We start from the raw sequence: 14929 nt of genomic DNA on the forward strand, positions 1-14929 counted from the left end.
CTCTTCTGCCTCTTCTGCCTCTTCTGCCTCTTCTGCCTCTTCTGCCTCTTCTGCCTCTTCTGCCTCTTCTGCCTCTTCTGCCTCTCCTATCTCTCTCGTGTCTACCCTCTCGCCTATCTCTTTCTCCGCCATGCCGAGGTCCAGCTGTTGCTGAGCGTTCTCTTGTCCGCCGTTGGGAGTTGCGAAATTCTGCGGCAACGAAGATGAAGAGGGGGCATGGTTGACCATGATATTGTTGCCCACAACGTTGTTGAACTGCATGGGCTGCGCAAACGAGAATTGGTGCCCATGAGCATTCGGCGCAGCTAGTTGATGCTGTGGCTGTAGGTGGTGGGCGTAGGGAGATGCGTATCCGAATTGTTGCTGTTGCTGCTGTGGTTGCAGAGGCATGGCGTTGTAGGGCGACATGAGTGATGATACTGTCCGCGGTTGTGGAGGATTGCATGTTTGGTGTGGCAAGCACCAGGCTTGCTGCGGTGCAGGAGAGTGGCCGACGGCGTAGCTTGAAGACGGCCAGGGCTGCTGCTGGGCCGAAGAGTAGCCATTGGCATGGGCTGGCGTCGGCCAGAATTGCTGCTGTTGTTGAGAGGAGCCATATACGTAGGATGAAGCACCTGGTTGGGCATATGCCGGTGGCTGCGGGCCGTATATTGCTTCCTGGTGAAGGTCGGTGCCCTGAGCTTGGGACAGAGGTTGCGGCCATTGTTCCGGTATATGAGGTAGGGTGTTCTTGAAGTCAAATTCCACGCCATTCTTCCAAGTATCTTCAACCCTATGGGCAGAGTCTACTGGCGTTGCGACGTTGTACTCCCGCGGGACTTCATCTGTCGATAGCAGGAGATGTAGGTCATTGTCCCCATTGTAGCCGCCCGAGAGGGAGACAGGAGCATTACCTGGGGAAATGATTGTGTTTGGGGCATGTACAGCGCTCTGGTAGGTGTTTTGCATAGGGCCAGCAGTAGGCAAGAGTGGTGGATTCGTCATGGCCATGTCAGCCATCCAACTGGAGTCTCCGCCATTGAAACTACTACCCGAATTGATAGAGAGGGTACTTGGAAGCCCACTCTGAAATCGTCTTTGTTCGTGCGTCGTAGAATTCTGAAACATACCGTCATACCGAGGATACCAAACGGTAGGAACTCCAGAGCCTCCACCGTTGTGGCTTATTGGTAGTGGTTGAGGGCCTGTCGTTTCTGGCGAGACCATGACAGGCCTAGTATTTCCCGCTCGACGCAGATTCGAAATACGCTCTCGTGCCGTTTGCTCGTTTTGTCTTTCGAAGCACCCCATCGGACGTGCAACTGATGGAGAATCAGATGCTTCTTGTTTTATCGCTGGACTAGAACCAGTGGGAAGACTGTAAGGCCTTGAAGTCGGACCATATCCAGGAGTACGCTGTTGAACCTGAGCAGTTGCACCGTAAGGATTCCTCCTGCGCTTCGGCGGGGCAGGCGCAATCCGTTTGTATGACCTTGTTGGCTTTTGAGTTTCATCATCATCGTCTTCATCTTTGCGTTTGCTCGTGGCCTTGGGTTCGTTGGGTCCATCCTCCTTTGGAGGCATTGTGATTTGGCGACAAGATACGGATGTGGAATGATTGGATTCAACGAACCAGCATCTGCGACAACTGAATATATACTACAGGTAATTAATTCTAAAACTTAAGGTTGGTCTTTAAACATGGTTGTAATCGCTAGGTCGGGCTAGATCACCAGTCACTTCCTCTGCTCTATTCGCTGTCTTTCCGTGGGTGGACACCATTCATACCATAGGAACACAGAAACCTAGCACGCATCGGATACGTCCTCACAAGGAACAACCAAATATTTCCAGGTTTGCTACTCATATACGCAAGTTTTATGTAGTCAGAGTTAGGTATAATCCGAGCCAACGACTGCCTCCACGGAGGAAATCGAACGCTGCCCAGACCTCCTACCTTTTGAGTTCCACGTTTCCACAACACTGTTTCCACGTTCGGCGACCTTCAAAGTATTTTAGGTCTCAGCCTGAGCTCTGTATGACTCCTTCATGGTCCTCGCTCGCCTATATCTCTCCACTTCAGCATGATCCCATAATCGGGCTTTATTCTCGTCTACGTTTACTGTAACTGAGCCAATTCTAATCGCAATATCCGCAGCGCCACCGTCACTGCCGCTCACATCGTTCGCTAGCCTCAAGGCATGCTTCTCGCAGCTCGCTCGCAGTACCTAACCTCCTGCTCTAACTCTCTTGCGCACTGCCGTTACCAACGCATTCGCTCTAATGTTATCCTCACATGAGCTCAGAAAGTGTGATGGTAGTACAAAGCGGAGAGTAGTGGCAGTGTCCAATCATTTTGATCATCTAGCCAGGGCTGTGTATTTAGGGTAGGTAGGATCAAATTTAGGAGTAAAATTCGAGTTTGAGACATGAGCGCGACGCACAATCTCTGCGCACATGGATTGCAGCAGTTCTTCCACATTTTCAAGACACAGGCTTCGGCCAAATCGATCCAAGTGGTGTGTTGAGATTCAGCGAGCACACTCGCATGCGAGATTCGGGTGTGGGCTACTGGTGGTGAGACTTGTCTCGAGAGCGTTTTGGCGTTCTTGCCATATGTCGCCATCCCTTTGAGGCTGGTTGCACTCTTCTGTTTCGGTCTGGACGGCCGTATCGGTGGTCAAAGTACCTAGGCTGACTTTTTGGTACGATTTTACCGTCCGTAAGCTGGTATTCTGGGTTGATCATGTCCGTGTCTGTCATGATGGCTGATTAGTTTGCCTGTTAGTAGAAGTGCTTTGTGTAGAATATCTCGTGACAGTCAGGACTGCTGAAGTGCCGATGGCTGTTTTGTCACACAGTCGAATCCAGCGATCTGGTGAAAGTCTCAACGGCTCATGATAATTTTGTCTTTTACCTACAATTCGACATCTGCGGGCCCAAATTCGTTGTTTAAGATCACGCGTTGTTCATTACGGTTCCATCAGTTCCGGAAATAGTAGCGTAGCTTGATCAAACGCAACACAGCTAAACGATCCAGGTTATCCTGATGACTGTTCACTTTATCGCTTGCATGCACTGCATATGCGTATCTTACATTTCCACCTATACACGAAAGACGCGATCATTACTGTATGCGCTGTGTCATATTCCTAGACGCGGCAATCGTGCCATCGATCATTTTGCTCAGACATAACTTCCTCCAAACAGACTGACACTTCGCCCCATCCTCCAAGCACCCCAAAGTACCATACCCAGGATGGCCAAATTAGCAAATTGCCTGCAGATGACGAGCAAGAACGTCGTAGCCAGAACAGCGTTGTTCGACCATCCTGCCGTGTCAACGTAAAGAAGAATGATGTCATAGATTATAAAGATGTCGCGAAGCCAAATGAGCGGCACAATGACAAAGGCAAAACGAGCGAGGTCGTTTCGTTCGGGTGACTGTAGAAAGTTAGTGCCAGAACCAGGTATTCTACTGAAGTAATAGAATTACACCATGAGCATTCTTGCTCGTTGTCCCGTACTCCCGTAACACCTCAACCGAGACACTCAAACTAGCTGCAACAACAATAGCCTCGTGTACAATGTATGTTATCCTCGTCGCACGGTCGTGGCTCAGAACGTTTGACCAGGACAACAGTGCGTCCGGGCCGGCACTACCAGTACTGATATCTCTTGCTTTCATACCCAAGCCCCAAGCTGCGACACCGGTACCCAACATGACGAGCATGATGAAAGTATTCCAGATACGCGACATGGTCTTCGGTGTGGTAATACCAGTGCTGTTTTCCTGAACATGACTGGAGTGAATCCAGACCCCGCCATTGAGCAGAACGGTGAAGAATATGGTGGCGAGGGTTGTAGTGAAGGTAAGCGCCGATATACTGGACGAGTATTCGCTCCCTGTGAGGGTGTAGGCGCGACGACCATTCCAACCTAGGTCGCTGTTGTAATCGATTGTTCCACTCGTCTTGAGGAGATCGGATACGAAGCGACATACATAGGCGACGAAGAGACAGAGAAGTGCTGGCCAGAGGAAGAGGTATGTCCCCAGAGTCGTCTTTAGTGGACCATCACGAGCACTGTTCTCGTTGCCTGGCGTGGTGAAGCGTCGTTGCTTAATCCTCTTAAATGTAGGTCTGGATGCCAGAATAAGGAGTATCAAGGCACCAGCTGCCGTGATAACATCGAGGGAGAAGACGGCTCGGTAGGATTGCCGCTCGTTTGTGATGTTGATGCCAGACATTACACGTCAGGACGATTTGGTGTGAAAAGTTGAACCAGGCTTTGGTACACAGGGAGATCTGAGAAATCCCCATCATGCGACTGAAAGCGAGACTGGTAAAAGAAATGTCCCTAATGCATATGACGTTGAACACTGTCACCGGCTTGGCAAGGCAATGATGGTGAATCGGTTCGGATGTGAGTGCCGATGACGGTGGGATTCGGAAAAGACGGCAGGTATGGCGAGCCCCTCAGCCTCTGACGAGGCTGGCAGGTGTTTCGAGGCCTCTGTTCCCATCGCCGCATCTTCAAAAATAAATGATATTGGCGACAAACTACAATGGTAAGCATAAGTAACGACGAGGATGCGGAAGCTGCTGACGAACTCATATAGATTGGGTTAGTCTGCGGGAAGAGCGTGGGCGCTAAGACGTCGCCTAGCACCTCGGATATGGCTGTCCGGTGGCGACTGTCTCCCGTCTCATTGTCGGTCTGACCATATTTCTTTCACACACCCCTCCTTTCCCAAACAACATCTGCGACTATGACCAGAAATCGGAATGTGTCTCGGCTTGCAGTGTTACGTGAACATTCACGCGCAACGAGCGCGTACACAATTCGGACCTGCCAATCTTCACGACATGTCAGGTCACACGTTTCTGGCTGCGGAGCTGCTAATCACGTTACTATAGAGTTTGTGTATACGAAGACGAGAAGTTTGATTCTCGCTTCGCTTTGTGCCGCTTGTAAAAGGGCGCACAGCAGGAAAGAAGTAAGAAGTATATGGAAGTGGGCACAAAGAGCTGCGGTAGCCATCCCATCATAGACGAATTCTTTGCAGAGCTGGCCAGACCAAGCCCCGTCTTTCTTTTCACGCCTGTCGAGGAACTCTAAACATCTCGTTTGTGGACGCATCTCAAACGCACAACGTCAACGCAAACTTTCCATTGTCAAAGACAACAAATGAGTCGAGGTTTCGAACGGTATAAGCTTACTAGCGGTCTACGTGCAGGCCCATCTGGCGTCGATTTCTTTCTCTCTTTTGTTGATTCAGTCGCAGGATTGACCGGATAAAAATATCACCTATTAGGGTATACAGAAATTGCATATCGCGCTTCCATTGGTGGACGAGCTCAGAAGTGCGAAAGCTGGCAACACACATCGTGGTATGCAAGGCTCATTCCTTTTACACGCGACCAAATCCATCTGAACAGCATAAATCGCTGTTCATACTGCGCCATCCTGCTTGATTCGAGACATAGCTGAACCTCGCTGTGTTCATCCCCACCGGATAACATGTGAGCTGTGCACAGACCTACGGCGGTCTGCCCCACTGCCCAACCACACGGTAAATCACTCAATCCTGTCTGTTCCTACTCACAGAGGTTCTGCGCCGAATCCACCCCCTTCCGTCATGCGACCACGGCAACGCAACAAGTTCAGTCGATCGAAGCCATCTCACCAGGCATGATACAACAGATCCTTGGTCGCGACGCGATCGTGTTCTGCCATCTCCGGCCGTTGACCCCCTTCTTCCAAGGCATATGATTCACGACTTTGGATTTCATGTCATTCCAGCAACGGCTGTGCGTTATCACCTGTATTCGACCTGCGATTTGACCGCTCTTACTGCGCCGCATAGCTGCGTCCTTCCTGGTGATTGTGGAGACGTTGCCAGATACGGTACAGCTTGCTTCCATTTCGAAGGATGAAATACAGGGTTGCAAATCATGCGAATTACGGAAAACTCGATTTCCCTTGTCGCAGCTGCTCCTACGTTGGTCAATACTGCCAGTCAGTATGATTGCTCCATTCGAAATTGGCCAGGCATTGATATGGACCGATGTTATGTTAGAGGATGAGCAGACCCCGACTGGGGTTTAGCAAAGGCAGTAATCGGCGTGTGGAAATATCGCATGAGGGGGAAAGCGTCGATGGCCAATGCATTTCTCATCGAGTCAGTGCTACGCTATTGACTGGATAGACGCGTTGGTACTGCCTCCTCGGCCCCACAGTTGTTCAGCGACCACGCATTCCTTTCCTGATGCATATATTCGATACAAGGCCAAGCTCGCATCTACACCTGGAGTCCCACTATAATCCGGGCACAAGGGTCAGACGCCGTGAGAAGGCTATTTCGACTAGAGCGACGGAGAGACCTCTATCTAACATTCTGTATAATCGAGATTCTTTCCACAATCAGACCAGGACCCTCTCGATTGTACCATGAGCAGAATTCTTATCACAGGTGCTACTGGGTACGTTGGCGGCACTGTACTCTCTCAACTCATAGCTAGTACCGCACCAAGCATCAAAGGTCTCACCTTCGATCTCCTCATTCGCGACGAAGCGCAAGCTGTAAAACTCAGACACGCGTACGGATCTCGCATCAATACTATCAAATGGTCTGGCCTGGAAGACATAGCTTTCATCGAAGACACAGCCTCGAGGTACGATATCGTCATCAATACTGGCTCTGGTTTCATTCCTGAAGGCGCTATTGCGTTTGTGAATGGTCTCGCACGCAGAATCAATGCCGGCAAATCTGTCCCGTGGATGTTGCATATATCCGGTTGTACGAACCTGTCCGATCGTCCTTTAACGCAACCTCCACGGCCGATACGCGAGTGGAATGATGAAACAGACCGTGATAGGATCCTCGACTTCATGGGGGCGCTCGATGAGGTAGAGCCATATTCGCAGCGCACAACTGAAGTCGGCGTCTTGGAAGCTGCTGCCGCCACTGGTGTACAGGCAATCAGTGTCAACACACCTTGCATCTTCGGCGAAGGCACTGGCCTATTCAACCGTCAAGGTCTTGTCATTCCTTTGATCATGATGTACGTTGTACAACATGGTTACGGTTGGAAACTCAACGAAACTGCAAACTTCGATTGGGTTCACGTCGTTGATCTTGCGGATATCTACGTCCTTCTCGTACGCACAATCCTTGAGCGCGATGATCGGGGTGTCGGTTACCTTCCATCTGGCAGGAGCGGCATCATGTTTGCAGCAGTCGGCCGCACCCTCATTAAGGAGATCAACCAGGGGTGTTTAGACGCAGCCTTCGCAGACGGTACCTTACCGCGTGACGATACACCTAAAGAGAAAGAGGTCAGGCTCGTACCCCTACAGGAGATCGCGGACAAGCTCACCGCGGGCCGTCGCGATATCGCAGAACGTGGCTGGGGCGGGCATAAGGCTACGAAAGCGGTGCAAGCACGCAAGCTGTTGGGCTGGGAGCCAAAGAGACTGCAAAATACTTGGAAGAAGGATTTCCGGGCCGAATTAGTCGCTCTCAAGGAGAATAGGCGAATGGTGACGATGGAGAGCTGCATTGGGGCCAAGAAGTGAGTTTTTAGTCGATGCACTGCTTTCGATGTTCATTTCTCCAGAGTCTGTACTGTGTTGGGCGATTGAAGGCGCTCAGAGTCGGACACTGTGAACAATATCTGGCCCCAGAAACCACGACTAACCCTAATGTGGTATTCTATCGGGGCGTTACCCTAGCGTCGGGATTCACATATAAGTCTGTAGTTCCAAAGTCTTGATCTCCTAACAGGGTTCGTGTCTGTCAAACAAAACATTGTTCTTGAGCCTTCGGCATCATCGGCTCGTTAGAGCCGTACCATACACCATGCGGACACCAGGACACTACGTTTCCAATCATTTGGAAGAGCTATGATGTGGAGCTATTGCATGAATCGGACCCGTTAAACGTCGGCAGATGAATTTTGATTCAGACCTACAAAACATCTGCCATTGGAGAGAAGACAGTCTTAGCCAATATCCCTGCCGGGGCTCGTCCATCAATGGAAAGGTGATACGATCACCGGTACAGTGTACCGGCAAACCTTGGTTGTGACGGCATTTCCGCACTCCTCTTCTCTCTCCTCCCCAGTCCCGGCCCGTCATCCCATTGGTGCCATATGCGATCCGAAGCGGCAGGCTCCTTGCGAAGGATTTGGCTACGGCGTGGGGCACGGAGGAACTACGCTATCAAGTAAGTACTTTGACGAGATTTATGCATCGTTATGAAGTATACATATGCTGAGCTTTGCGTTAGTCCCTCAACCTTGAACTTACTGACTGCCGAGGGCTGGTTACATACCACGGAATAGAGTAGAATTCAGAGATGAAAAGAATCTACCCCAAGCTTTTGGTGGCTGCGCGTTGTTGACATATACTAAGATACAAGCGAGTGTATCAACGATCAGAACCGTTGAGTTGGGTCGACACGGCAAGACAATTTACAGTAGACGTTATGATCGACTGTTTCGTTTTCTAGCCTTTGAGGCACAGTCGGTACCCCCGAATGACCTAATAGACGTAGCTCGTGTCCCAACTCTTCAGGCATTTTCATTTGCTCTGAAATCAAGCGTTTTTCTTTTCAGTCGTCCATGTCCATGCACACGAACATGTCGAACATGTGTGTACTACGAGGGGTGTCATACCAGATACAGCCTCGAGGGTTAGCTGCTGGCACTAAGCAAGCTTCGTTGTTCGCGGTCGGCATCTCTTTCATTGTGATAACAACCGTCATAGTTGTTTTACGCATCTGTGTGCGTGTACGCTTGATGCGATTAAGCTTAGCCATCGACGACTGTAAGTTCAATTCCACAACAACCTCCCACAGGAGTCCCGCTGACACTATGGAATCTAGATCTGATGCTATCTGGTGCATTTTTCACCATCTCGCTTTCTATTGCCAACATGGTTTGTAAGTCTCCTCATTGGCACCATTACTCTGGCTAGTGAGCTCAAGATTAGCTAATTTTCCCATTGGTAGGCGGTTGGTACGGTGTGGGTATGCATAGTAAGTAATTGGAGTAGATTCACTCAGCCGGTCAGCAACTGACTATCGACTAGCGCTCGACATTCCCAGCGAGGAACTTACATCCATGCTGAAAGCGAACCTTGCTACACGTCTGTTGTACGTTGTAGCAACTTGTCTAGTCAAGTTCAGCATCCTGGTGTTTTACCTAAGATTAGACCCCCGGCGGCGCACAAAGTGGATTGTATACTTTCTGATGGCATGGGTGGCTGCGCTCTCGATAGTAACATTCTTTGTATTACTGTTCGTTTGCACACCACCGTCCCTATTTTGGGATCCTGTTGGCCAGGCCGAAAATCCGGAGAAGTGCTTGAAGCAAAATACACAACAGGTGTTCTTCAACATTAATGGCATCATGAAGTAGGTGCCACGCAACCTGATGACTTCGTTAATATGAGTATGCTGACTTCTTTGTTTCACAGCGTCATCCAAGACTTCGCAATGTACATCCTACCACTCTTCATCGTCTGGAGATTACAGATGCCACGAAGTCAAAAGATCGCTCTATGCGCCATCCTCTGTGTAGGACTAGTCGCAGTGGCTGCTGGTTGCGTACGGTTTCACTATGTGCTCTTTCTTTCCAACGAAGCAGACATTTGGTATTACATGGCAGATTCGCTGAATTGGTGCAGTATCGAGATATACGCAGGTGTGTCCTTTCCTTGTTACTTTCGTTTTTCCAATGCTGATCAGAAATGTTCATAGCCATCATTTGCAGTACAGCGTCCACTTTCAAAGTCCTTCTCAAGACATACCTTCCGAAAATTTGGAACAGCGCAGGAAGTCATGAGAAAAGTTCCAGCAGTAGACGTCGTGCACAGTACGATCGGTCGCATAGTGGACAGTTCGAGATGGGATCTTTGGGCGGAATATGCAACAAGTCAATCAGTAATAGGAAATACGGAGTCGTGGGTCTTACGGAGATCGGAAACGAGAGCGAGGAGGCCATCATGCGGCCTGCGTGTAAGATGGGGATAAATGCCGCTGTGTCCTCGTCGGATCAGTAGCAACTCCGGAAGAGTCACGATGTCAACAGAAGCTGAACAGCTCAAAATCCAAGCATCAGGAAGCGACATGTCACATGACTGTGCCAAGGATGGCTCAATGCCGAGGTAGATATGGGTCTCACACGACGAATGGCCCGCACTATGACAAGACTCATCTACCTCATGAATAACGAAAGCTATGCTGTCGCTGTGTCATCCTAGTGCATCTTGTTCTCTTCGTCATTCATGTCCCGCTGTTTCTCCTTCCAACACGCTATTGCGTGGCCGCCTTGTTACATTGGATCATACTCGACGGTTTGCAGAGCCGAGCACATGCCTGCGTCACATCGCATCTTTGAGCGCTGAAATGCTTATCGAAGTATGAATTCCATGGGATAAGACAATTGGGTCAAGAGATGCGCAGATAATCGAGATTTGACCGTTGTTTCCGACGTTCTTTTTCCAGATCGCTGCCTAGTGGCGGAGATTGGTGGCGTTCACGCCTTCCCCTTCTGGTTCTAGGATGGCGCGCCTTGAATTCACCCTGAGACTACAACCCTTTCTCGTCCAGTCTGTCGACGCCTGGTGCCTTGACTACTGCTAACCGATGGTCACAATAAATTTGACCCGATACGCCTTCCGTACTGTAGCCTGGCGCGCACTCAGTTGCGGTAAAGCTTGTTTTACACCACTACCGTCTTCATTACTACATATACAAAGACACCATCTGACCATACGTTATCAACCATTTGCCTCAACACGAAATATGGCTTCTTCTTCCTCTTCTGCTTCCACAAAAAAGGAGTCAATGGAGGACAGTCTACGCAAGATGGATATCAATGCGGCGGAGAAGCACATGAAAGATTGGTTCGGTGACCATGCATCGTGGAGTCACGAACAACTGTTAGGTCTCGTTTATGGTACAGTACCCCCAAGAACCTCGAGATTCTATGCTGATAGACGTCAGAGGAGGACCTTGTTACGGTGCGACATGTGCAGTCGTTTGGCGATTACATTTCTGGTGGTCTTCGACCCAGTGGTGGCCGTCCTTCTTTTCCGCTTATAACGCAGGAGGAATGGGGCCTTATGAATGCTCCATACAGCCAATGGGCTCCAGCACCCTACAACAACCTGAACTACAGTTGTATGGATCGGATTGCCCCACTGCTCATGAGACAAGAGATCAGAGAGCTCGGATCCCCGCCACATATCGGCTTCCTTGCACGTTTACGTCCTCTCAAAGCAAAGCTCTTGCTTGGCATGGTGCCAATCAGCGGAGACCGCTGGCTGGAGCGTAAGATGGACGATCCTATCAACTACAAGAATCTTTTCGAATTGATCAAAGACGTCAATTACATATTCGAATGGTTCAATCACAAAGAAGTTCAGAACCGGACACGTAGCGCTTTCAATTGGATGGTTGATAAGTATGTCGAATTCGAGCAGGCAGCTAACCGTCGGCGCGAAAGGAACGGCATCGAAGAGAAACTTGATCTGGCCGGCATGTGGGCAGAATACTGGAACGACCTGATGACAAACATGTCAGAACGGACGCATCGATGGATTGTAGATCGCGTAGACGAGGTCCAAGCACGCGCCTTTGCACAGTATCAGGACGCGCTTAAGGATGCTGGAGCCGACGAAGTAGCTATCGGCGAAGCAGGCAAGCAGTACTACGAGTGCGTGCAAGACCTCAGAGGCATGCTCACCAGGCTCGACTACACCATCGGCATTCCTATGACGGGCTTCAAGGGGCATACGGCCTCTAACGCCTTCAATGATCTTCCAGTAACACAGAGGCATGATACATGGAGAAAGATGATGGCGGAAAAGTCTTTCAAACATCAGATAGCCATCCTCGAAGCGCAAGACAAAGCTGCGGCCGAAGAAGCATCCAAGAAACCGTCAATGGAGGAACTGCTCAATCCAATGACGCAATTCACGAAGCCAGCACATGCCCGATTCCGCGACACTGAGAATCTTATCGGCCACTACGAAGAAGGAAAGAAAAACCGCGACGAGATTCGACTAGCCCTCTGCGGATCACCAAAACTACCCGCTCAGGAACATTGGATCACAATCCTACGCGAGCGCATGGACTTCTACGCAAAGAACCCACGAAACGAAACACGAAATCCGGATGCGTGGGGCTTTGTGTGCTACCGCCTAACCTACGATCAAACCGATGAGCAATGGGCAAACTTCCAGGCGAAGTTTCTTCAAGACGTCGCACGATCTGGAAAGTGGATTGAAGGATTCGACAGCATCAGCAAGAAGCATAGAATCATGATCATCGATGGACGAGAAGTCGGTATTGCGGAAGGCGATGTGGCAGCTGCTAAACAACATTTCAAGAAGACCTTTACCATGCTACCAACACTCGGGCGTATGTGGACTCAAGATTTCCTTGTTGTCGACAAGCAGGCATATTCGTCATATACCGAGCCTACGAAGGAAGAAGTCCGGCCTCCGCCTCCATATGGTCCTGTGTTTGGATGCAATGGCGGACATGTGCGACTTGTAGACGGAACCTTTGATCAGCTATCACGGGAATTGATAGATACCCTGTCACCTGGTTACAAGGGGGAGATGAAGGTGTTGTCGAGCCTGATCCTGGAGGAGTTGTATCCACTTCTAGCGACATTGTCCGTTCGTCCTTATGGCTTGTGGCCATGTGCTCGGTTACATCCAAGAGAGGTGTACGTAGGGACGACGGACGCTGCCCAAGAAGGATGGTGGGAGTTCAATCGCATTGATCAGGCTATGATGCAGGGATTTTTCGAAAGCATGAGGTCGAAAAAGGCTGACCTTCTTGCCAAGAAGACTTGAATAACTATGTACAATGAACAATAATCGCCTCACTCTGTTTGATAACGCCACTCTAAGATCGCGCTTATCCGCTGAATCCCGCCGCTGCACATATTCCAACACCATAGGTCGCTCCGTCACCAGCGGCAGATACAAGTGATGGTCTGCCCTTGCGGCAGCTTTTTGTAATGCATGAAACGGCGTCGTTCTTGTTTGGTATGACGTACTGGGTGCAAGCGAAATTAGAGAATTTCCAGAACAGACATCCTGCGTTGCTGCCGAAGCAACGATAGCAGCAGTCTTTCGGACTGTTGGAGTCCGACAACACACCCCAGACGGAGCCAGGATAGTCGGGTCGAGTGGAAGTGTAAAGGACGGGGTCGGCGCAGGGATCAGCCTCGACGGTCTCAGTGGCGGTGGCTGTGGAAGTAGTCGCTACACACTGTTAGCAGGGTTGCCACATAATTGGAATCATGTTGTTTACTTGTTGTTGTAGTTGCGATGACAGAAGTCACGGAGTGTGTCTCAGTGATTGCAACAGTTGTTGTGGAGGAGTCAGTTGAGACTGACGAAATGACAGCTGTTGTGGTCTGCAAGGTATCGGAGGTCTTTGAAGTGTATTTGGTGATTGTGGTGAGCTTGACCTGCGTCACGCGTACAGTCGAGGTAGGTCTGGTAACCGTTGTTGTCGTCGTGGCTTGACCGCACGTGGTGGTTCTTGTGAGATAGCATGCTGCAATTTTGTCAGCTTTTTGTTCATCTCCGAGCGACTTTTGACATACAGCAATCACGAGGGATTCTATCCAATGCTTTGTGATTTTGGTGACGTTTGCGAATCGCTGGGGGAGCAGCAGAACACGTCTCGCGTTGGTACGGTATCGAAGAGGTGATCGTAGTTGTTCTGTGCTGGTCAGTCGCTGTATATCAGGCCAACCAACAGAAGATGTTACGCACGTAATCACGTCTTGGGTGTCTGTTACTGTTGCAGGCACGATCAATGTTGTCTGCTCGGTACTTGTGGTCGTCTCAGCCAACGTAGTGTAAGAGACCGTAGTGCTCGTAACAGTTTCCTCGATGGTTCTCTGCACGTTGCTGCGGAAGTCAGTGATGATTACAACTATGTTTTGTGAAGTACGTACGTCGCAACAGTCGAAGATGCTGTTTGCGTTACAGTGACAGTCTGAGTCGTCGATGGTTGAACGGTCTTTGTCTTGGTGACTGTAAAATTGGGCTTAGAACATGTCGTCAACATGAGACCGGCTTTGGCTGTGGGAATGTTAGCATCTGCCTCCTGATGTCTTTTTGGAAGTTCATACAGATAAGCGACGAGCAGGCCTTGGCTGAGGCTCGAGGAAGATTGATACAGGATTTAGATTGGGGAGCACAGAAGTCGGCTGCATCTGCAAACCCAACACTGGCGAGCACAATGACAATTGCGGAAAAAGCCTTCATCTTGACTTGACCAAGGCACTTGTGTGGTTGATGAAGAGCACACGGCACGTGTGACGGTCTTATAGGATTTTACTGCTTCATGCACGGATAACTCCACGATGCATACATACGGTATTGAGGCTGCGTGCTTGTTTTTCGAAGCGACACTATAATGAATACAGTTGATACAGCTCTAGGGCAGCAAGCCTCTGACCAGAAGTAGAGCTCTTACTCGACATCGCGGCCTCAATTAGCCTTGTGTAGCCTTGCGGAGGGTCGACCGAACCCACGCTATACCGTGTTTGGCACTGTCTAACGAATGTGGAAATAAAGGAAAACAAAGTCAACAATCTAGACGCTCGGCGTTGCCGTTCTGCGCGGTGGGCGAATATTGTAGCTCGAGCGTGCTGAGAGGGCTTTTAAGGGGCGCATAGCAGAGTAGGGCCGACTGTTACTTTCTTTATGAAGCAGCAGCGAGTAACCGATCGTGGGGGAGTTTGAGCAAGATAATCTGATTATTGTGTAGATGGATTCGGTGGTGGGTCATACTCCTGAGCTTGCAGACTAGCGTGAAGCTAAGGTTGGGGTGACCTAATCTGTGCAAATAAGGCTTGCGGAACCAGCAACTTCTACTCCTCCTTCTCCTTCTCATGAGATGCCTCTT

The 14929-nt window shown here is 49.9% G+C and overlaps 5 protein-coding genes across 5 annotated transcripts; 3 read left to right on the forward strand and 2 right to left on the reverse strand.

Moving 5' to 3' along the window:
- Positions 1–3029: 3029 nt before the first annotated feature.
- On the reverse strand, positions 3030–4546 carry ACET3X_001497 (uncharacterized protein). The gene is made up of 2 exons (XM_069446795.1): positions 3476–4546; positions 3030–3423 (listed from the first exon to the last, which is right to left on the reverse strand). The coding sequence occupies exons 1-2, from the start codon at positions 4226–4228 to the stop codon at positions 3166–3168; spliced, it is 1011 nt and encodes a 336-aa protein (XP_069311739.1). The 5' UTR covers positions 4229–4546; the 3' UTR covers positions 3030–3165.
- Positions 4547–6432: 1886 nt separating this feature from the next.
- On the forward strand, positions 6433–7560 carry ACET3X_001498 (uncharacterized protein; the record flags this gene model as incomplete). Its single annotated transcript, XM_069446796.1, has 1 exon — positions 6433–7560. One exon carries the CDS (start codon positions 6433–6435, stop codon positions 7558–7560), a length of 1128 nt encoding a protein of 375 aa, XP_069311740.1.
- A 1359-nt stretch (positions 7561–8919) lies between these two features.
- Positions 8920–10047, forward strand: ACET3X_001499 (uncharacterized protein; the record flags this gene model as incomplete). The annotated part of the gene is made up of 4 exons (XM_069446797.1): positions 8920–8926; positions 9076–9400; positions 9463–9689; positions 9746–10047. 4 exons carry the CDS (start codon positions 8920–8922, stop codon positions 10045–10047), a joined length of 861 nt encoding a protein of 286 aa, XP_069311741.1.
- A 745-nt stretch (positions 10048–10792) lies between these two features.
- On the forward strand, positions 10793–12855 carry ACET3X_001500 (uncharacterized protein; the record flags this gene model as incomplete). The annotated part of the gene is made up of 2 exons (XM_069446798.1): positions 10793–10946; positions 10994–12855. 2 exons carry the CDS (start codon positions 10793–10795, stop codon positions 12853–12855), a joined length of 2016 nt encoding a protein of 671 aa, XP_069311742.1.
- Positions 12856–12919: 64 nt separating this feature from the next.
- ACET3X_001501 (uncharacterized protein) lies at positions 12920–14286 on the reverse strand (the record flags this gene model as incomplete). Its single annotated transcript, XM_069446800.1, has 6 exons — positions 12920–13269; positions 13319–13567; positions 13617–13735; positions 13789–13926; positions 13974–14100; positions 14151–14286. 6 exons carry the CDS (start codon positions 14284–14286, stop codon positions 12920–12922), a joined length of 1119 nt encoding a protein of 372 aa, XP_069311743.1.
- Positions 14287–14929: the final 643 nt, after the last annotated feature.

Source organism: Alternaria dauci, chromosome 1, assembly GCF_042100115.1.
Source record: "Alternaria dauci strain A2016 chromosome 1, whole genome shotgun sequence".
NCBI lineage: Eukaryota > Fungi > Ascomycota > Dothideomycetes > Pleosporales > Pleosporaceae > Alternaria > Alternaria dauci.